Genomic DNA, 16,547 nt, shown 5'->3' with positions numbered 1-16,547 from the left:
ATAACAGCGTGACTGATGTCCGAAACTACGGCGCAAGTTAGCAGTTTTCAAGTTTTGACTCTACTAATGCTATGTAGGTTTTGCTATTCACTACTTTCTTACTTTTTCAGATTTTATGAAAATAATAAGGAGTCTGTATTTGTTATGAAATTTTAGTTTATGCATACGGTATTTGCCAGACTGGTTTTAGCATCGTCAGTGCTACGATTGATTTGTGGTTGTCTTCGTGAAGCGTGCGCGCTGCTCGGTATAGCCGTATAGCGTCTGAGATCCTTGCTTTCCTTAACTTTTGGTCAGAATGTCGATTGCGCTTAGCTCCAACGAAGAAGATATTTTATCTCGCATCCCAGACGTATCGGCGGACGATGCGAGTACTCGCACGGAAGACTTGGACGAAACCTACCTGTTGCCTGAGTGCTCGGAATGGATTGCGGCCCACGACTACAAACGAGTAAATAGAGTCAGACACACCGCGCATCTTTCAGTGTAGTCCGAGTACTTTGTTGTTGGTTTCTCGCACCTGGAACATCACTTCTTTCGGTGCAGCGTAGCGGACGGCGGAATAGTGAGATATATGGTTATTGTTTCAATTTGTTTGCATTTAAGCGTGGAAGAAGAATGTGGTAATTATAGTCACTGAACGTTTCTATAGTTTGATGTTTCGCATGGATTGCATCGTGCATGTATTTGAGTTTTTGTATCTGGGGTTCTTTTAGATTGCTCTTCAGTTTCCTGATCGCCTGCTGCATGATGCGGCAGCTGTTTACCAGAAGTTAGAATTATTCTGCAGTGGACGGCGGTTTTTTATACTCGGGGATACGACATATTGCAGGTAAGTTTGTGCATTTAATATGCGTTTAAACGGAGCATCTAATCTGTCTAATCCGACATTGGCCTGTATTTATTACGCACACACTTGCTGATAGTGAATAGTGTAGTGATGGTAATAATATTTAATTTGACACCCACTCGTTAGTTTCTAAGCCGACTTTGTTTTCATGTTTTCGTTATTTCTTCGTGGTACTGATTGTCTACTTGTTGTGCATTATCTTAGCTGTTGTGTCGACGAAATCGCCGCCGAACACGCCAACTGCGATAGCGTCATCCATTTCGGTCCGTCGTGTCTGAGTCCTTCCTCGCGTCTTCCGGTGGCGCTGGTATTTCCTTCACCGTCCAATTTCGATACGGAGGCTTTCTGCCACGCGGCACAAGCCATTATAGACTCAGAACATGATGTCGTCCTTTTGTACGACACGCAGTATTTTGCATCTCTCGGTAAGGAAAATCCGAACGATGAGCAAAATGTGTGATGGCAGATAATTGTTCATCTCAGATTGTGGTCAAGCTAACTTGTTTGGCTGATAATATACGAACTACCGGTTGCCTTTCGAGTTTCGCCATGAATTTCTACCTACTAAGTAGTGCTAATAGGAAATTGCGAAATGCATAAGGCTGCTGATTATTAAATTATTTGATGCATCCTTTTATTTCCAGATTCAGCATGTTACTTGCGTTGTACTTGTTGCAGATGTGCTTGCGAAAAGGTTGCCGAAGCTAAAATTTTCAAGCTTAATGGTGCCAAAAAATCAGACTGTTATAAGACGGAAACATAATCAGGATTTTACCTGCGATGGGAGCATGACCACGCTACCGGTGCACAGCAGAAGAAAACTCCCAGAATCTAACGATCCTGTATATTTATACCTTGGTCAGCCTAATTCGCTGATGACCAATCTCAGGATACAGCTGGGACAACACCGATTTTATGTTTACGATTTCGAAGCAGTATCTTTTATTCTGGACCCTGCTAACCTGAGTAAAAGGGTAATGCGCCGGTATTTTCTTATCGAAAAATTCAAGGATGCGCAAATAGTGGGCATCCTTGTGGGGACGCTGGGTGTCAAGGATTATCTGCAAATCATCGAGCGGTTGAAGACGATCATCAAAGCAGCCGGAAAGAAGTACTACACCTTCGTTATGGGCAAACCGAATCCCCCGAAGCTGGCGAATTTCATGGAAATTGATATTTTCGTGTATGTTGCGTGTCCGGAATCGTATTTCGATTCGAAAGAGTTCCTAAAACCTGTCGTTACTCCACACGAAGTGGAAATTGCATGCGGACAGAGACCGTTTGAAGAGCGGTTCATTGCTGACTTTCGTGATCTCTTGCCTGGTACGATATCGATATTTGGATGTAAAGTTATACCGTAACTTGTATTTGAAGTTGAAATAGCAAGTGAAAATGAGCGGCTTTTAAGTAATGACCGTTCTTTGCCATTGGCAGGTGGAAAAGCATATGTCGAGTTAAATGACGGTAGTTTTAATTCGGAGCCAGATGTATCGCTAATTACCGGCAGTGCGCGAGTGCAGCACACCGAATCCACGGAAAACGGCGATAATTCGGACGCGGTGGTTTTGCGTGATTCCGCGATGACCCTGTCTACTCTGCCGGCTGCTCGTAAGTGCACTACCCACAAAAATTTTGCTTCCTAGAGAGGTTTAAATTTTCGGTTAAATTTTTTTTTATAGTTTTCCTCTGGGTTTGAATAGTGTTGTATTTCTTTGGTATTCTGTGGTCAGTTTGTGCTAAAAAAATAAGTTGTTGTTAGATAATTTTCTGAATGAACGAGCTTGGAAAGGCCTGGAACCGCGGTACGGAGCGGATGCCGCTGGAGATATCGTGGAGGGTACGCACGGGATTGCGCAATCATATGCCAAGGATTCGGAAGAGAAATCCCATGGCAAAGATAACTCAAAAGAGAAGGAGTGCGTCTGTCCGTGTTCTGGTGGCAGTACTTGTTCGAAAGTGTCCTTATAACTTGGGGTTGTATTGAGGTGCTTTTAACTGTTTTAACTGTTTTGGGATTTCGGGACGTAATGATTGGGCCTACATGTCCTATGCTTCCGGTGATTGCTCATGGATAAAAGTGGTAAATTACGGAGACAAGTGTAAAATGAATTAATTCATGGTTGCTGCTGTTGCTTTTTCTTTTTATCCACCATCCATTATATTCTGTACAAAACAATCATGTTAAAGCTTCAATAGTATGAACATGTCAAGTCAAGTCAGTCAAGACCATGGGGAAAAAAATTTCGAAAAATAGGAGCATGAAATAGTACGTGCGTAGAAGTGCTTTGGAGTTTGGACTGCATGTTGCGCAATCGACGTCTCAAGTGGAATTGTAGCGTTTCCGGTTACTCCCTGTTCAACTGCGAAGCAATGGTTAAAAAGTTTTTGCAACATTTTTTACGGTATTAAGTATTTGTATCGTGTAGCAAGTTGTATGTTATTTCAAGTTTTTTTTTCGAAAGTTGGATTTGCATTTTGCACTTTCATGTTCGCAGTTTCAGTTTCTCATGTCTATTACTTTGTGCGCATCGTTAGCAACTTGCCAGGATACTTCTATTTTGTCCAGTGCTGCATAACTTACATAAGCCACAACCTAAATCTGCTTTGATCTTGATTCTTGCACCTGTGCTGCAGCGAGGCAGACCGTAAGTGACGAAGTCCCGAGCCATCAGAGTGCAATGTTTTTGGCAAGGCGCTCCGTTCCACTATTATCTGTTGGGAGAACAGCGGATGTTCTTCGCGCAGCATCTGTCCTTCCGTTAAACTGCTGCGATGCAGTGGATAGAATTTGCGCAAATCAGCGGATGCCAGCATCGGTTCGTTGTAACTCGAATCGGGCTTCTATAGCGAGAGTGGAGCGTGGAGTGTACACTCGTCTTTATCCGAACTTGTTGGTGCAGCCGGATGGTTCGACGATAAACATCCGCTACAAGGAGCCTAGAAGAGTTATGCCGGTACGTTTTGCGTGCTTCGATACTTGTTTTTATACGGAATCGTGCTTCTATCGTGGAGATGTTTCATACATACTTTAAAAAACATCAGTATATTTAAAAAATTCTGTACATTAGGCACTTTCACGTTTTCTTATATTTTGTTATTTCTAGTAGCCATCCCTGACCATGTAAGAAAAAATGGATTTTGTGATAAAATTTCGTTTTGCATTTGGTTTAGTTTTTTGCGAGTTGTCTGATTCATATTGTTGGCATTTGTTACCTGAACAGTTTTGGAAGGAAGAGCATTTCTTTTGCAGTTACCGTTTGACATAACCACACTTTCTGAAGAAGAACAGAAAATGCGATTGGCCAAGCGTCGTCCCAAGAGCAAGATAAGAGTGGAAGAAGAAGTGCATGTTGATTTTGACGCTTCGAAATATTTAAGTGCTACTCGCAGAAAGAAATGAAACTAGTGATGGCTTTGTTTACTGTGTAATTGTTAATGGACTTGTCGTTGGGCGTTTAGCATTATTTTGTATTGTGATACTGTATACAGCAACCGAGAAAAATGAATAGCAGTCAGATTGATTGCTTTGTTGTATTCCATTCCATTTCTACTGCAGTATCTTTTTATGCAGAGGAAAACCAAGCATGGTGAAGCTGCTTGTTATTTCACAGGTTGGTACAAACTACAAACCAGTGCATAGTTTTACTTCTGGATTTAATTCCGAAAGCAACGACAAGTTCGCAGCTTTTTTCTTTCGCAAGATCACACAGTACTAGTCTTTCGACGTTCTGCTAGAACTGCAGTGAAAGATATTCAAAACAACTGTAAAAAAGTAAAAACAAACAGACAGTGCCGCCAATCAACCATTCACGTATTCCACCGAATAACGTAATAATTTTTCTTGCCTGCAACAGAAACACCTAAAGTACAAATTTGAAGGATACGAAGCGAAGTGAATATTTATCGCGGGCATCGCCTGAATATTAAAATCAGGAATTACTCTAGCTCAATCTTTTAAGCAATAATTTTTTGCTCACCGTTTATCGAATTTTTTCGCTACTAAGAAAATTTTTTTAACAACTTTACAGTAAAGCTATTGAGCACAGGGAAACCGTAAACACTTACCGACGCGTATTAATGTAATGTTATTAGGGAGAATGTGCTCGCCAGGAATCAAAATTTGTTGAGGATTTTGTGCGCGTCGATAATTAATATATAATCCACCGGCGTCAATAATCCTTCGCGCATCATCTGCAATCATATGATATTGTTTCGGTTTCGCAACAAGACACTTTTTCAGAAGTTCTCCAAGTAAGCAAGATTACCTTCATTTCCAAAACATTTGGCTTTCATCACTGCATCCCACACGGTCATTCCGGGATGGACGGTCAAATACGACACGAAAGCTTTTCCGAAAATGGTAGCGATGGTCTCCGCATCCAATCCGGCCAGTGCTATGGCATTCGAGTTGAAGAAGGCTTCAGTGCCTTTTCGAGCGATATCCAGACCCTTTTCTGCAACATATTTCTGTTCAGAACGAGGTGTTAGACCGATTACAGTTACCATGAAAATGGTATTCATTACGGAATTCACCTCCATGTGCGAGTAACGTCACTTGTTCGGCAATCTTTTTCTGTGCTTTCCTTAATTCCGGCTTATCTTTGTGGGCTTCCATGATGGAAACAATTTCTGCTTCCGGAAGAAAGGTATACAAACGGAGAAACTTTTCAACTTCGCTGTCGGGAAGTCGAAGGAAAAACTACGAAAAAGAACCCGCTGCAGCCAGCCATAAATACATGTCACATCTACTGCCATTCACCCGGTGCGCAAATTCTTACCTGATAAAACTCGTATGCGGACAGTTTGTCCTCGTTGAGCCACACAGGATTCCCTGCCGTTTTACCGAATTTATCACCCGCTTCGTTGGTAATTAAAGGAACAGTGAAGCAAAAAGGTTTATCAGATCCAGTTTTACGTCGGATGATCTCGTAACCGGCAACCATGTTACCCAGTTGATCATTCCCGCCAAGCTACAAAGACATCAGTTTGCAATTAATGGTACTGTACAGAGTGATTACAGTATTTAAAATTAATACAAGTACTTAAAACAAGTACAATAATCATTACACAAGTATCGTATTATAAGTACAATACAATTATACAAGTACAGTAAAAGTATTGCACAACTGCCTGTACAATACAGCAGAAAAACCACAAGAATGCGTGCAACCATTTTATACCCTTACAAAGGTAAAATTTTACCTATCAGTAGAACGGTTGCCGTAACCGTAGAATAAACTAACAAAAACCGAAAATCGAAAGATGCCGTTACGAAAGTAGGAAGCATGGGAACACTAACCTGATACCAACACTCCAATTCGGAGTTCTGGAACAAGTGATACCAGTCATATCCTTGGAATACTTGGTACGTGAATTCCGTGAAGCTCATACTGGATTGGGTCTTCAGTCGGGTCTGTACACTAGCAAAAAGATAATTTCAAAGTGACCGTTAACAGCATTCAGTATGACGACAAAAACAAAATTTTAACTCAAATTAAAACAGCACTGGAAAAAACAGTTACTATGCCATTTGGAAAAAAGCATGAAATAGTATTGAAATAGCAATTAACACAGTATCAAAATTTTTTGGATTGCTCAACCCAGCGTATGGATGTCCAGCAAAAACAAACCTTTCTCTGGTTAACATCGTTCCCATCCGAAAATGCCTTCCGATGGATCCGAGAAAATCCACGACGTTCATATTCCGATACCATTCATAGTTGTTCAAAATACTAAGAAAAGACAAGGCAGCTGAATATAGGAAAATATCCGCACCGCATTCTTTTCGATAACACCGGAAATAAATATGTTATACAAACTAAACTGCAACCACAAAACATGACTGATGTATTTTTAAATAAACCAGAAATAAGAAAAATTAAACAAATTTATCATGAAACAGCCAATGAAAGCACAAATCAAAACTCTTATCATACAATTTTACAAACAACGCCAAAGTATGATATTCTTAAGTATCAATAGCAAGAAATGAAAACATTATTAACTTAAATACGAAATAAGTATATAATATTATATGAGGAAATAATCAACGCGAGCATAAACAGGTGTAACAGCCAGAAACCACGTACCATACCGAAGGCAATGCATCTTTATGGTTTTTCCATAGAAAAGCTTCGTGATTAGCAAATATGGTTTCGATACTGCGGCCGATCCCGATGATATTCTGCTGTACGACGTCGGGCGAGAGGCCTTCGCGTTCGGCCGTCTTTCCGCTGGGATCGCCGATCTTGGCCGTCGCACCACCGATCTGCAGTTCAAAATCACTGTTGGATCAACTGCGCCGTTAAGTACATCGCAGACGCACCAGAACAATAGGCCGGATGCCTGCCCGCTGGAAATGCAGGAGTCCGATGAGCGGGAGCAGATTGCCCACATGGAGACTGTCAGCTGTCGGATCAAAGCCCGCATAAATGGCGCCTTGGCGCCGAAACAGCCGCTCTTCCACTTTTTTACTGCAACAGGTAATGCGGATGTAAGCACTGATGCCAAATGCCCAGTTCAGATAAATGTTAAGAAGCTTACTTTATTTCGGGAAAAACATTGCTCAGGACGCCGCGCGCATTGAGCGCCGGAAGGTTCATGGAGACATAGCAGCGACGACATGTGCGGATGATGCAACGGCGCTGCTGGTTGGAAAGCTGCAGGATCCTTCGTCCGAAATCCATAACAAACAGTACTAATGTGCTTCGGGAAAGTACGAAAAACAACGACTGATTAGGAAGATCATAATTTCATGTTCTAATGAAGTTAGCAACTTAGCATCATCCAGTGATGCAGAACCTTAAATCAGCAGATAAACATAAACATGACAACAAAATTATGCTGCATGAAATCCTCAAAAATCAACAACTTCTTGCGTGCGGCGTGCTCTTTCAGTTTACGGGCTTGCAGCAACCGCACGCAGTAGGCAGTGTCGGAAGCACCAACAGCCGTTTGCAACCGCGAATGCACTTCCGATTCCAGTGTTTTCGTTTGCTGCAAAGCCGGCGTTTACATTTTACACTATTTTACACTCGTATATTGTATACCTGCAGTGTTATAAATAACAACTACTCATAAAGTAAAACCCATCGTGTCCCTCTAGGTTTCGAATCTACGTATCAACATATTCCGTGGCTTTCTTTTTTTATATACGGTTCTGTTAGAACCTCTTAATTGGTCGACAAATTGCTGTCGCAAAATTTTTGGGTTTTACATTTCGAAATACCCGTTGACTTATACGTTTTTATTTTTTAGTAACAGTTGTTAATACTGTGGAAACTAACGATATTATATACTGGTCTGTCCGGGTTAGTGAATAATTTCCGAAGCGTCTTCTGAAGCCGTATCAGCCGAATATGTTTTAGCCTAGCTGTTTTCGAGACAATTTGGGCAATTTTGTTTCTGTACTATGCGGCACATCGCGCAAAGCAATGGGATTACTAGCTCAACCCAATTTTTTCCAGAGTTATCAAGATGCGTTTTTTCAACTTCCTCGTGAAAGGTTTTAGGAATGTCACCGGCCGCTACTTAAAAAAAAGCTTTCAGCTATGCGTAGGAAGAATTTGCGGCCGTGCGTCTGTAAACTGTGTTACCTCCGGTGGCGTAGAGCAGGGGCTTTCCAGTTAATCGAAATATTTGTACTTCCAGTTTACTTATCGTTACAATTAATGTTTACACTGTACTTGCCAAAGTTTACAACGCAATTTATCACAATACGGCCGTTCAAAAGGGTGCTGTACGTTTTAAATGGCTTTAAAAAATTAATACAGCTACAATATTAAACACAAACACGCTGCAAGTTGGTAATAAATACCGGTAATCTGTGTTTTGTAATATCAATATTATTATACAATTATACGCATACATTTAGCTGCAGCTGCTTGTTTTTACTACATTTAAAGCCGTCTCTCACCATTACTTATGCATAACAAACCTCCTCTACCGAATGTGTGTAAACGCTTAAAATCGGCACCGGTGAACTCTGGTCTTAAAATTATGGATACCCTTATCGATACCAGTGCTTGTACCGAAACATCGGAAAGCGCTGTTAATTTGTACAATTACCTTGTGGCTATTTGTCCGATTACACAGTACTTAGGTAATTTCCTTATTGATACAGTGTTGTTGTTGTCTACACTGTTAAACTATAACTATAATATAGTTGATTAACAACATCACCCAGCTGTTTACCGTTAACAGCTCAATACGTTGGTAAATGCATGTAATGATACTTACTCGTATTATAAGTGCGAAAGTTTTTCACTGCGGTAGCGCGCAGCAGATATTCTGACTCGAATCTAATATCAGAATTTATTTCTGTATGCCAAAGCGTATATGTGTTTGTATTGCATTAACATTTGGAGATCTTTGGATATACTGTATTTTTATTATCTAATGTGAAGAGGATATGCAGTTAATTACAATTTGGTATTTTATGTTCTGCGGCACGTTCGGCATTTTTCGCCAAACAGCAAATGCAGCAGCAGGCACCAAAGGCCAGATGATTGTAAAACAGAGTGGCTTATCTGTCGGAAAATGCGGCTTTCGTGTTGTTGGCTACTACACATCTTTTGGCGGGAAGAAAGTGGCCCAAGAAATGCTGTCACGGTTAACTCATGTCAATTACGCATTCCCGGACATGGGACCGAATGGCTCGCTGTCAATGGATGGTAATTCGACCAAACGGCTACAACATCTGATCAAAATGCGCGGAAACGATGCCAGTCCGAAGATTTTGTTGGCCATTGGTGGACAGGGTAAGGCGGAACTGTTCGACACTGTTCTGCGCTCGGATAGAGCCTTCGATAACTTTACCGTCAATCTGAAAAGGTTTGTCGAACAATTTAATTTGGACGGTGTGGATATTGATTACGAACATCCCGGAAAAAAGCCCGACGATAAAACACTGTATGTGCAGTTCATGCGGCGCCTGAGGAAAAAGATGGACTCGTGGAAATTATCGACTAAAAAAGCCAGATTGCTCCTGACTTTTGCCGGTATGCTTGTAAAATATAACATATAGATATAAATATACTGTATATCCGTAATACGAGTACATATCCAATATACGACTTTATAAAACCGGCAATATTGCGCCTTTTGACAGACGTAGTAGTACATATCTGTATTTATATAATAATACGCTTTTGCCTTTTCACTACTTTCATCGGTACGTAACGATGAAATAGTACTGGGAATAATACTGAAATACTACAAAATACAGAATAGTACTACCGATGAAATAGTGCTGAAAATAAAATACTGGGATGGTATACGATCAGTACTATTTGGACACAGAATATTTTTGGTGAAAATGGACGGAGACGGATAGAAATCATAGAATACTGGGAAGTGGGAATACGGTTTAGCACACGTGCGGAAGCGGGGAATTCTTAGTTTATACGAAAAGTGTTGCCAGTTTTAGGGTGTCACTACGTGTCCATATATATGTAAGTATCTGCGCAAAACTAGTTATGAGTCTTGCCAGGTGAAACGCCCACAGACCACACCCAAGTCCCGATTTTCTTTTGTGTTTGCTTTCAGCAACGCACAGCGTAACATACTCCGCAATATACTTAACTGTTATCATTGTGTTTCTTAATTTAGTATAAAAAAAAGAATTATTATTATTATTACATTATTCAAATATGTTGTTTTTTTAAGTTGTGTGTCAGAAGAGATACAAAGAAAAAGAGATATAACTTTTCATTTCATCATTAATGGTGTAATGTTAATGTACGGTATTATTGTTTCAGCGCCTGCCGGTTCGAATGATCTCCGTAAAGGTTACGACTTAAAGAACCTCCTCGAAGGCGACACAATCGACTGGGTGAACGTCATGGCGTACGATTATTACGGCCCATGGGATAAAGAAACCGGCCCACCGGCGCCGCTATTCGCTGCCGCGCCGGCAAACTACTCCAAGAAACTCAACGTCCACTGGACGATGGAGCAGTATGCGTGCGCCATTCCCGACGCCGGCAAAATCGTTCTCGGTGTTCCCTTCTACGGCCGATTCTGGTACAACGTCACCGAACAACCAGTGAACAACACCGACCCTATGTGGCGCGTCTCCAGTATCAATCCACCGAAAGGCGGGGAAGTCGCTTACGCTGATATCCAGAAAAACTACCTCGATAACGGATTCGTTCCGGGTTACAACGCCAAAGCGCAAGCGCCGTTCGCGTGGAATGCGAAAAATCGCACGTATCTCGGCTATGAGACGCCGCAGAGTTTGGAGAAGAAAGTCGAGTACGCTCTTCAAGCCGGTTTCGGTGGACTAATGATCTGGGCGCTGGACCAGGACGACGCTAATCTGACACTGCTGCACACAGTCACCCGCCACGACCTTTGCGCGCCACCGGCATCCGAGCAGTCTCTAACGATTCCTAAGTATTACTGCCAGGAACCGCGGTGGTGGTCCAACACATACGCAGCCAGTTACGGAACATGCGGCACCATGGCACCGCCGATTAACGGATATTATCCCGTGTGCGATCCACGCGATGAGCGCGCATGTTGCAATCGCTGGGGCTACTGCACGGCCGGACCAACAAACTGCAAATGTCCAGAGTGCAACGATTATGCCGAGAATCCCGAGAAGATCTGGGAGAAGTCGGTTAAACCGATCACGAAGGAAGTACTTTGGTTTACGCTGGATCAGGGTCCGGGATTGCTGGGGCGATGTGGATATAATGCACCGCGGTTGCTGAATGGTGGCATTCCCATCTGCAATCCGGATGATCCGCTGGGATACTGCTGCTCCAGCCGCGGCGTGTGCGGGAATGAGCCGCAGTCGTGTAATTGTTCGGCCTGCGTCAATTTCCGAAAAACGCCGAATTTTCGATTCAAGGAACAAAAGAAGATAAAAGTCGAAAAAACCTGGTGGACGTGGGATGATTCACCGGAATATAACGGTCGATGCGGACCGCATGCGGCGAAAATCAACGGAACCGTCGAAGCGACCTGTGATCCGCAGAGTGCCAATGCTTACTGTTGTAGCTCCCGGGGCTTTTGTGGGGCTGGAAAAGACTATTGTACCTGTAATGGTTGCACCGATTACAGAGCAATGTTTCTTTAATGCCGGAAATTTTTACTAATAATTTATCCATTTTACGCCTGTCAGCTGGGGAATCGAAACCATCGGTTACATTAAAAACCAGATTTATTTAATGCAAACAATTTCATCCAGACGAGACATCAATGTGATTCTCGCACACACTGGATAAGAAACGTCAAATGATTCAGTTTAGGAAACTAGGAAACGTCACGAAATTAACCTAACACCACTAAAACTGCCCAATGTACGTAACGAAGTACGTTGTCCATGTGCTTTTATGATGATATCAAACTTCACAACACGCGTGAGAAACCCGTTAAAACCGCTAAAACATACGGAAGCCCCATCGGCCGACTGACGATGATTGATTGATGACTCGGGCGTCTACAGTAACGAGGACAGCCATGTGCGCACCTTCTTGCGCTTCATCTAAAAATACACCACCATGATTACACTGGTCTCTACCGTGGAATTCCCCCCTGATCAATCCTTACATGAAGAGCATGCTTCCAGTGACCATACGTCTGCGAGCGCAGTCCGACCTGGGCCAGCGCCGAGGGAACGAAATCTTCCGGGTTAACACAGAAGAAGGAATCTTTATCCTTGTTCTGAACCATCTTCGTCATTACAGCGCCAGGCATCACACACTAATAAAAACATGAACTATTTGTACAAAGCATATTTATTTCTTTAAAAATGGATTATCCGTACTTGAACAATAATGCCTTTGCTCTTGTATTCTTCCGTCAAGGCGCGTGAGAAGAAGTCGACAAAGGCCTTGGTGCCGGAGTACAGCGCGGATTTCGGTGCGGGAATATCGCCGTTGACCGACGAGATGTTGATAATGCAGCCCTTCTTGGTCTGCACCATACTCGGGAGGATGATGCGCGTCATCATCACCACGCCGGAAATGTTGACGTTGATCATGGCGATACATTTCTGTGGGTAAAACGCGCAATATTAATAATTTATTTATCGGCAAACCGTAAAAATACGATTTTCACCTCGGCATCAGGTGGATTATCGAGGAATTCCGTCATGGGATCTTCCGGTCCCAGTCCGGCATTGTTCACTGCACAGAAAAGAAAATAGTACTTATATAAGCAGCGTACTGAAAAGGATCTTCGTGCGGTGTCAGAGTAAACTGCCTCTTACCTAGCACGCCAATGTCCAAGCCTTGAAGTTGTGCTTGAACGCGAAGGTAGTTGTCCAGTCCGGCATCCTCAAAATCCACAACCACGATTTTTGTGAATACACCGTGAATATCGCCTAGAAATTTATATTAATTAGTTAAAATCATTTCGACTTTGTACGACTAATATGTCTTCAATAAGCAATCACCTTTTACAGACTTTATTTCATAAATTAAAACCGCTGCAAATTTAACAATTTGAAACCCATTTCGCCCGAAAAAGCCACTTAACTGAAAGTAAACTCAGAAAACTGCAATATAACTGGCATAAGTTAAATACAGAATTGTTTTAGGGAGCTAATTACAAATTCTGTACGAAGCAGTCGCATATTCAACCAGTTCAAATGCACTGCAAAAAAGTACATTTAGTAAAACTAATAAAAAATACATTACAAAAAATTTACTTACTGTAATGAGTGTAATCAGACTGTTTAAAGGAAAATCAACATAAACCAAATCAAAATCAAAATAAAATCAAATCAAATCAACATAAATCACAAAAATAGAGCGACATAACCCAGGTTACGTATAAATAAATACGAAATTTCCAGGAATTATCAGCAAAAGTGCACTTTATAACGAGAAATGTCAACGCACTGTGAATTATAAACAATCTGCTATTGACTATTCACTGTCGTTGCAGACCAGCGTAACTCACGAATTTCTTTAGCAGTAACTTCCAACTTCTCCTCATTGCGTGCCACCAGAACAATATTGAATCCCCGCAGAGCCAGCTGTGAAAAACAATGCATCTGACGTATCTCCACTGAATTTATCCACACAAAATGACTCAGATTTAAACTGCGTACCTCCAAAGCGTAAACCCGACCGATTCCCGTATTGGCTCCCGTTACAACTACAAACCCCACCGTTTCACTCACGCATCTTCGCAGAAACGACAACAGTGCGTCGACCTACCAGCCCAGGTGCCGAACTTCTTCAGATCTTTGCCGAGATGCAGGGGCTTGGCCAGCACGTAGGAGAAGAGTCCCTTGGACAACTCCCAAGTGGCACACGCACCCATCACGGCCGCCGTGCCCACCCCGAAGGCCACGAAGTAGGGCTTGGCCGCGCCCAGGTATTCGGTGGTCAGACGGTCCACGGTGCCCGTCACACGGGTTAAAACGGATGTAGTCGCTGCCTCACCGGAATCCCCCAGGGCGCCCGGTGTTCCCTCGAAGATATTCAGCCATTGCATTACCATGGTTGTCGATGTGCTTGAAGACGATTAACCGCGATTTCCACAAAATAAATGCTGTGATTGCTGTGCGCTGCTAAACGCTACACCATTTATAAATCTTGCAAAATCAAAATCGAATTGAACAGAAAGAAAAGGAGAAAGCTTATTATCTGCAAAATTGTCACTAACTTGTATTAATATCCAGATATCGATGTTTGTGAATGACTTTTCATGTTTTGGAACTTTCCGTGCGTATTCGTGATCTGCCTTTCCCGTAGCGCGCTGAGATACGGTTAGGTAAGGGTCACGCACCCCGTTGGACGTTGTAGCTCGACTCGCTGATCCACGGTATCGAATTTTCAGCTCCGCAGTTTGCGATGCACGGAAATCAGAAGATTGCAAGTTAATACTTTACAATTTTGTTACATTATGCGCACATCGAATACGTGTAAAAAAACAAATGTTTTTGAAAAGAGAAATAATTAAAAATCTCTGTTCGTGGAATTTAACCGTTGACAGTTATACAGTGTTTGTACAGGAGACAAGTCTTGATACGAAAGACTATTGTATGTATTGTATTTAAAATGTAAGTATTATTAGGTAGGGGTATCGCATTTGAGACCGGAAGTAAAAAGTGGTCCTTCGGAGCCGTCTGACGACATACAGTATCACTGTGCTCGTATCGTAATTAAACATAAAACTTTGTCTCCCTGACTGCTTCCACTTTTAACACGCCCAGTTGACTTGATTATTTACATCTTTAATGTATTATATGGTATCCACGCACATTCCAGCTAATCAGATGTGACTTCATTTACTAAGTAAATAAATTGATTAATTTACACTGTTTATGGATGGTATCATGACCTTTACATCTGCACGTTTAATTTTATTAGCGCCATTAAACGAGCCAACATCTCCAGTAAAATCCGTTTCACTTGCATCCCCTTGAAGAGTGTGATGAGCTGCAGAACAAACGGTGATTGGTGGCACCGGCACGTTAACACGGTATCCGTATATACGATTATGTATATATCTATAGTACGTAGTATGCGCGTATAACATTTAGGAATACAGAGCTGTGGTATGTGCGTGACTAGCTTAAATTCCGTGAAATACCAAGTTTCTTTAACACTAATTGAGATTATTTGCTCCCTCTTTGTAAATAGTGTTATCTGCACGAAAGGATTGCACCGAGTTGGGTGGACTGGCTGGCAGTGGCTGCACTTATTTTACTTGCTTATTTTTGTTTATGATAACTGATAAGTGAAAAATGCTCATATAATTATATATTGTATGCCTTTATTTAATATACGTATATGAGTTTTTTGAGGCATTCATTTCTGTATTTGCAAACCTTGAACAATTTAATAAAGATGTATGCAGTTTCAGAGTTATAATATCGCTTTTCTCGTGCTACTTTAAGATTACCTAAGTTGACTTGTGAGCGTCTATATAACTCTATGATTGTATGCCGATTTTACTCTGTTTCTCATAAGTAAGTGATTATTTTATAAAAAATATGCGAAATGCGGCGGGTTTTCTTTCTTTATTTCTATCGCTAAACTATTTCCATAAACTGTTTATTGTGGTGTTTACCGGCTGCTTTGCCAGTGAGTACTGTAACTGAACGAGTATCTGTACTGTAGTTTAAGAAATTCTACAACTATCCCTTTATACTTATGAGTTATGCACCAAGTAAAACTGGACATTCTTGACGAAAAGTGCGCGTCATTACGTTAACTCCTATACAGTAAATACAAATACATCATAGCTAAAATATCATGGTGAATCCTTAAATTAAAATCTCGATAATCTGTGATCGTGAGCTCTTTACCGGTGCTGGAAGGCAAATCGGCGCAGTCCGCGCAGACACTTAATTGGCCCAATTCGTTAATCTGTTCGACATTTTCCATGGAACCGCACCCACACTCCCATTTTTATATACGCCCAGCGCCGTTTAATTTTGTAAGGTCATCATTGGTCGGCACCAGAATTTTTATAAACTTCCATGAATGACCATTAAATTATATATCATCACGTGCATGCCTCTGAGCGTATTTTGCCGCACACGAATTCTGCACAGTCAGGACACGTTTGTAAAGTTCCCACGATGGCGTCACTGTGTGTTAGAGTTAATTATATCCAGTTAGAGAGTCAGAATCTTGGCAATTATTTCCGATACATTGTGAATATTTTTATAAAAATTCCACGGAATTGATGTCCCTGCTATGATAATATATAACGCGTTTTCATTTACGAC

The 16,547-nt window shown here is 41.6% G+C and overlaps 4 protein-coding genes across 4 annotated transcripts; 2 read left to right on the top strand and 2 right to left on the bottom strand.

The window, feature by feature from the left end:
• The first annotated feature begins 36 nt into the window (after positions 1–36).
• On the top strand, positions 37–2,973 carry LOC129594102 (2-(3-amino-3-carboxypropyl)histidine synthase subunit 2-like). Its single transcript, XM_055490672.1, has 6 exons — positions 37–451; positions 717–832; positions 1,055–1,275; positions 1,529–2,173; positions 2,285–2,458; positions 2,610–2,973. Exons 1-6 carry the CDS (start codon positions 299–301, stop codon positions 2,816–2,818), a joined length of 1,518 nt encoding a protein of 505 aa, XP_055346647.1. The 5' UTR covers positions 37–298; the 3' UTR covers positions 2,819–2,973.
• Positions 2,974–4,469: 1,496 nt separating this feature from the next.
• Positions 4,470–7,702, bottom strand: LOC129594105 (tyrosine--tRNA ligase, mitochondrial-like). The gene is made up of 10 exons (XM_055490675.1): positions 7,394–7,702; positions 7,176–7,323; positions 6,940–7,118; positions 6,481–6,582; positions 6,150–6,270; positions 5,629–5,820; positions 5,384–5,549; positions 5,116–5,304; positions 4,916–5,041; positions 4,470–4,695 (listed from the first exon to the last, which is right to left on the bottom strand). The coding sequence occupies exons 1-10, from the start codon at positions 7,534–7,536 to the stop codon at positions 4,658–4,660; spliced, it is 1,404 nt and encodes a 467-aa protein (XP_055346650.1). The 5' UTR covers positions 7,537–7,702; the 3' UTR covers positions 4,470–4,657.
• Positions 7,703–8,975: 1,273 nt separating this feature from the next.
• On the top strand, positions 8,976–12,071 carry LOC129594095 (acidic mammalian chitinase-like). Its single transcript, XM_055490662.1, has 2 exons — positions 8,976–9,849; positions 10,609–12,071. The coding sequence occupies exons 1-2, from the start codon at positions 9,261–9,263 to the stop codon at positions 11,931–11,933; spliced, it is 1,914 nt and encodes a 637-aa protein (XP_055346637.1). The 5' UTR covers positions 8,976–9,260; the 3' UTR covers positions 11,934–12,071.
• Positions 12,000–14,501, bottom strand: LOC129594109 (very-long-chain 3-oxoacyl-CoA reductase-like). The gene is made up of 8 exons (XM_055490680.1): positions 14,023–14,501; positions 13,914–13,960; positions 13,763–13,838; positions 13,068–13,181; positions 12,917–12,984; positions 12,624–12,851; positions 12,407–12,559; positions 12,000–12,341 (listed from the first exon to the last, which is right to left on the bottom strand). Exons 1-8 carry the CDS (start codon positions 14,306–14,308, stop codon positions 12,297–12,299), a joined length of 1,017 nt encoding a protein of 338 aa, XP_055346655.1. The 5' UTR covers positions 14,309–14,501; the 3' UTR covers positions 12,000–12,296.
• Positions 14,502–16,547: the final 2,046 nt, after the last annotated feature.

The sequence above is a fragment of the Paramacrobiotus metropolitanus genome, unplaced genomic scaffold (assembly GCF_019649055.1).
Source record: "Paramacrobiotus metropolitanus isolate TYO unplaced genomic scaffold, Prichtersi_v1.0 Parri_scaffold0000066, whole genome shotgun sequence".
Classification (NCBI taxonomy): domain Eukaryota; kingdom Metazoa; phylum Tardigrada; class Eutardigrada; order Parachela; family Macrobiotidae; genus Paramacrobiotus; species Paramacrobiotus metropolitanus.
This window is presented reverse-complemented; position numbering and strand designations above follow the sequence as displayed.

Excerpts from the sequence above, each read along its gene's own strand:
- LOC129594095 (XM_055490662.1), top strand. The coding sequence starts at position 9,261 with ATGCAGTTAATTACAATTTGGTATTTTATGTTCTGCGGCACGTTCGGC. Across the intron at positions 9,850-10,608 it reads ATTGCTCCTGACTTTTGCCG|CGCCTGCCGGTTCGAATGAT; the intron begins GTATGCTTGTAA and ends TTATTGTTTCAG.
- LOC129594102 (XM_055490672.1), top strand. The coding sequence starts at position 299 with ATGTCGATTGCGCTTAGCTCCAACGAAGAAGATATTTTATCTCGCATC. Across the intron at positions 452-716 it reads CGGCCCACGACTACAAACGA|ATTGCTCTTCAGTTTCCTGA; the intron begins GTAAATAGAGTC and ends GGGTTCTTTTAG. Across the intron at positions 1,276-1,528 it reads GCAGTATTTTGCATCTCTCG|ATGTGCTTGCGAAAAGGTTG; the intron begins GTAAGGAAAATC and ends TACTTGTTGCAG.
- LOC129594105 (XM_055490675.1), bottom strand. The coding sequence starts at position 7,536 with ATGGATTTCGGACGAAGGATCCTGCAGCTTTCCAACCAGCAGCGCCGT. Across the intron at positions 5,821-6,149 it reads AATTGGAGTGTTGGTATCAG|CTTGGCGGGAATGATCAACT; the intron begins GTTAGTGTTCCC and ends ATGTCTTTGTAG. Across the intron at positions 5,042-5,115 it reads CAAATGTTTTGGAAATGAAG|ATGATGCGCGAAGGATTATT; the intron begins GTAATCTTGCTT and ends ATATGATTGCAG.
- LOC129594109 (XM_055490680.1), bottom strand. The coding sequence starts at position 14,308 with ATGGTAATGCAATGGCTGAATATCTTCGAGGGAACACCGGGCGCCCTG. Across the intron at positions 13,961-14,022 it reads GAAGTTCGGCACCTGGGCTG|TTGTAACGGGAGCCAATACG; the intron begins GTAGGTCGACGC and ends TGGGGTTTGTAG. Across the intron at positions 12,985-13,067 it reads CTTGGACATTGGCGTGCTAG|TGAACAATGCCGGACTGGGA; the intron begins GTAAGAGGCAGT and ends TTTTCTGTGCAG.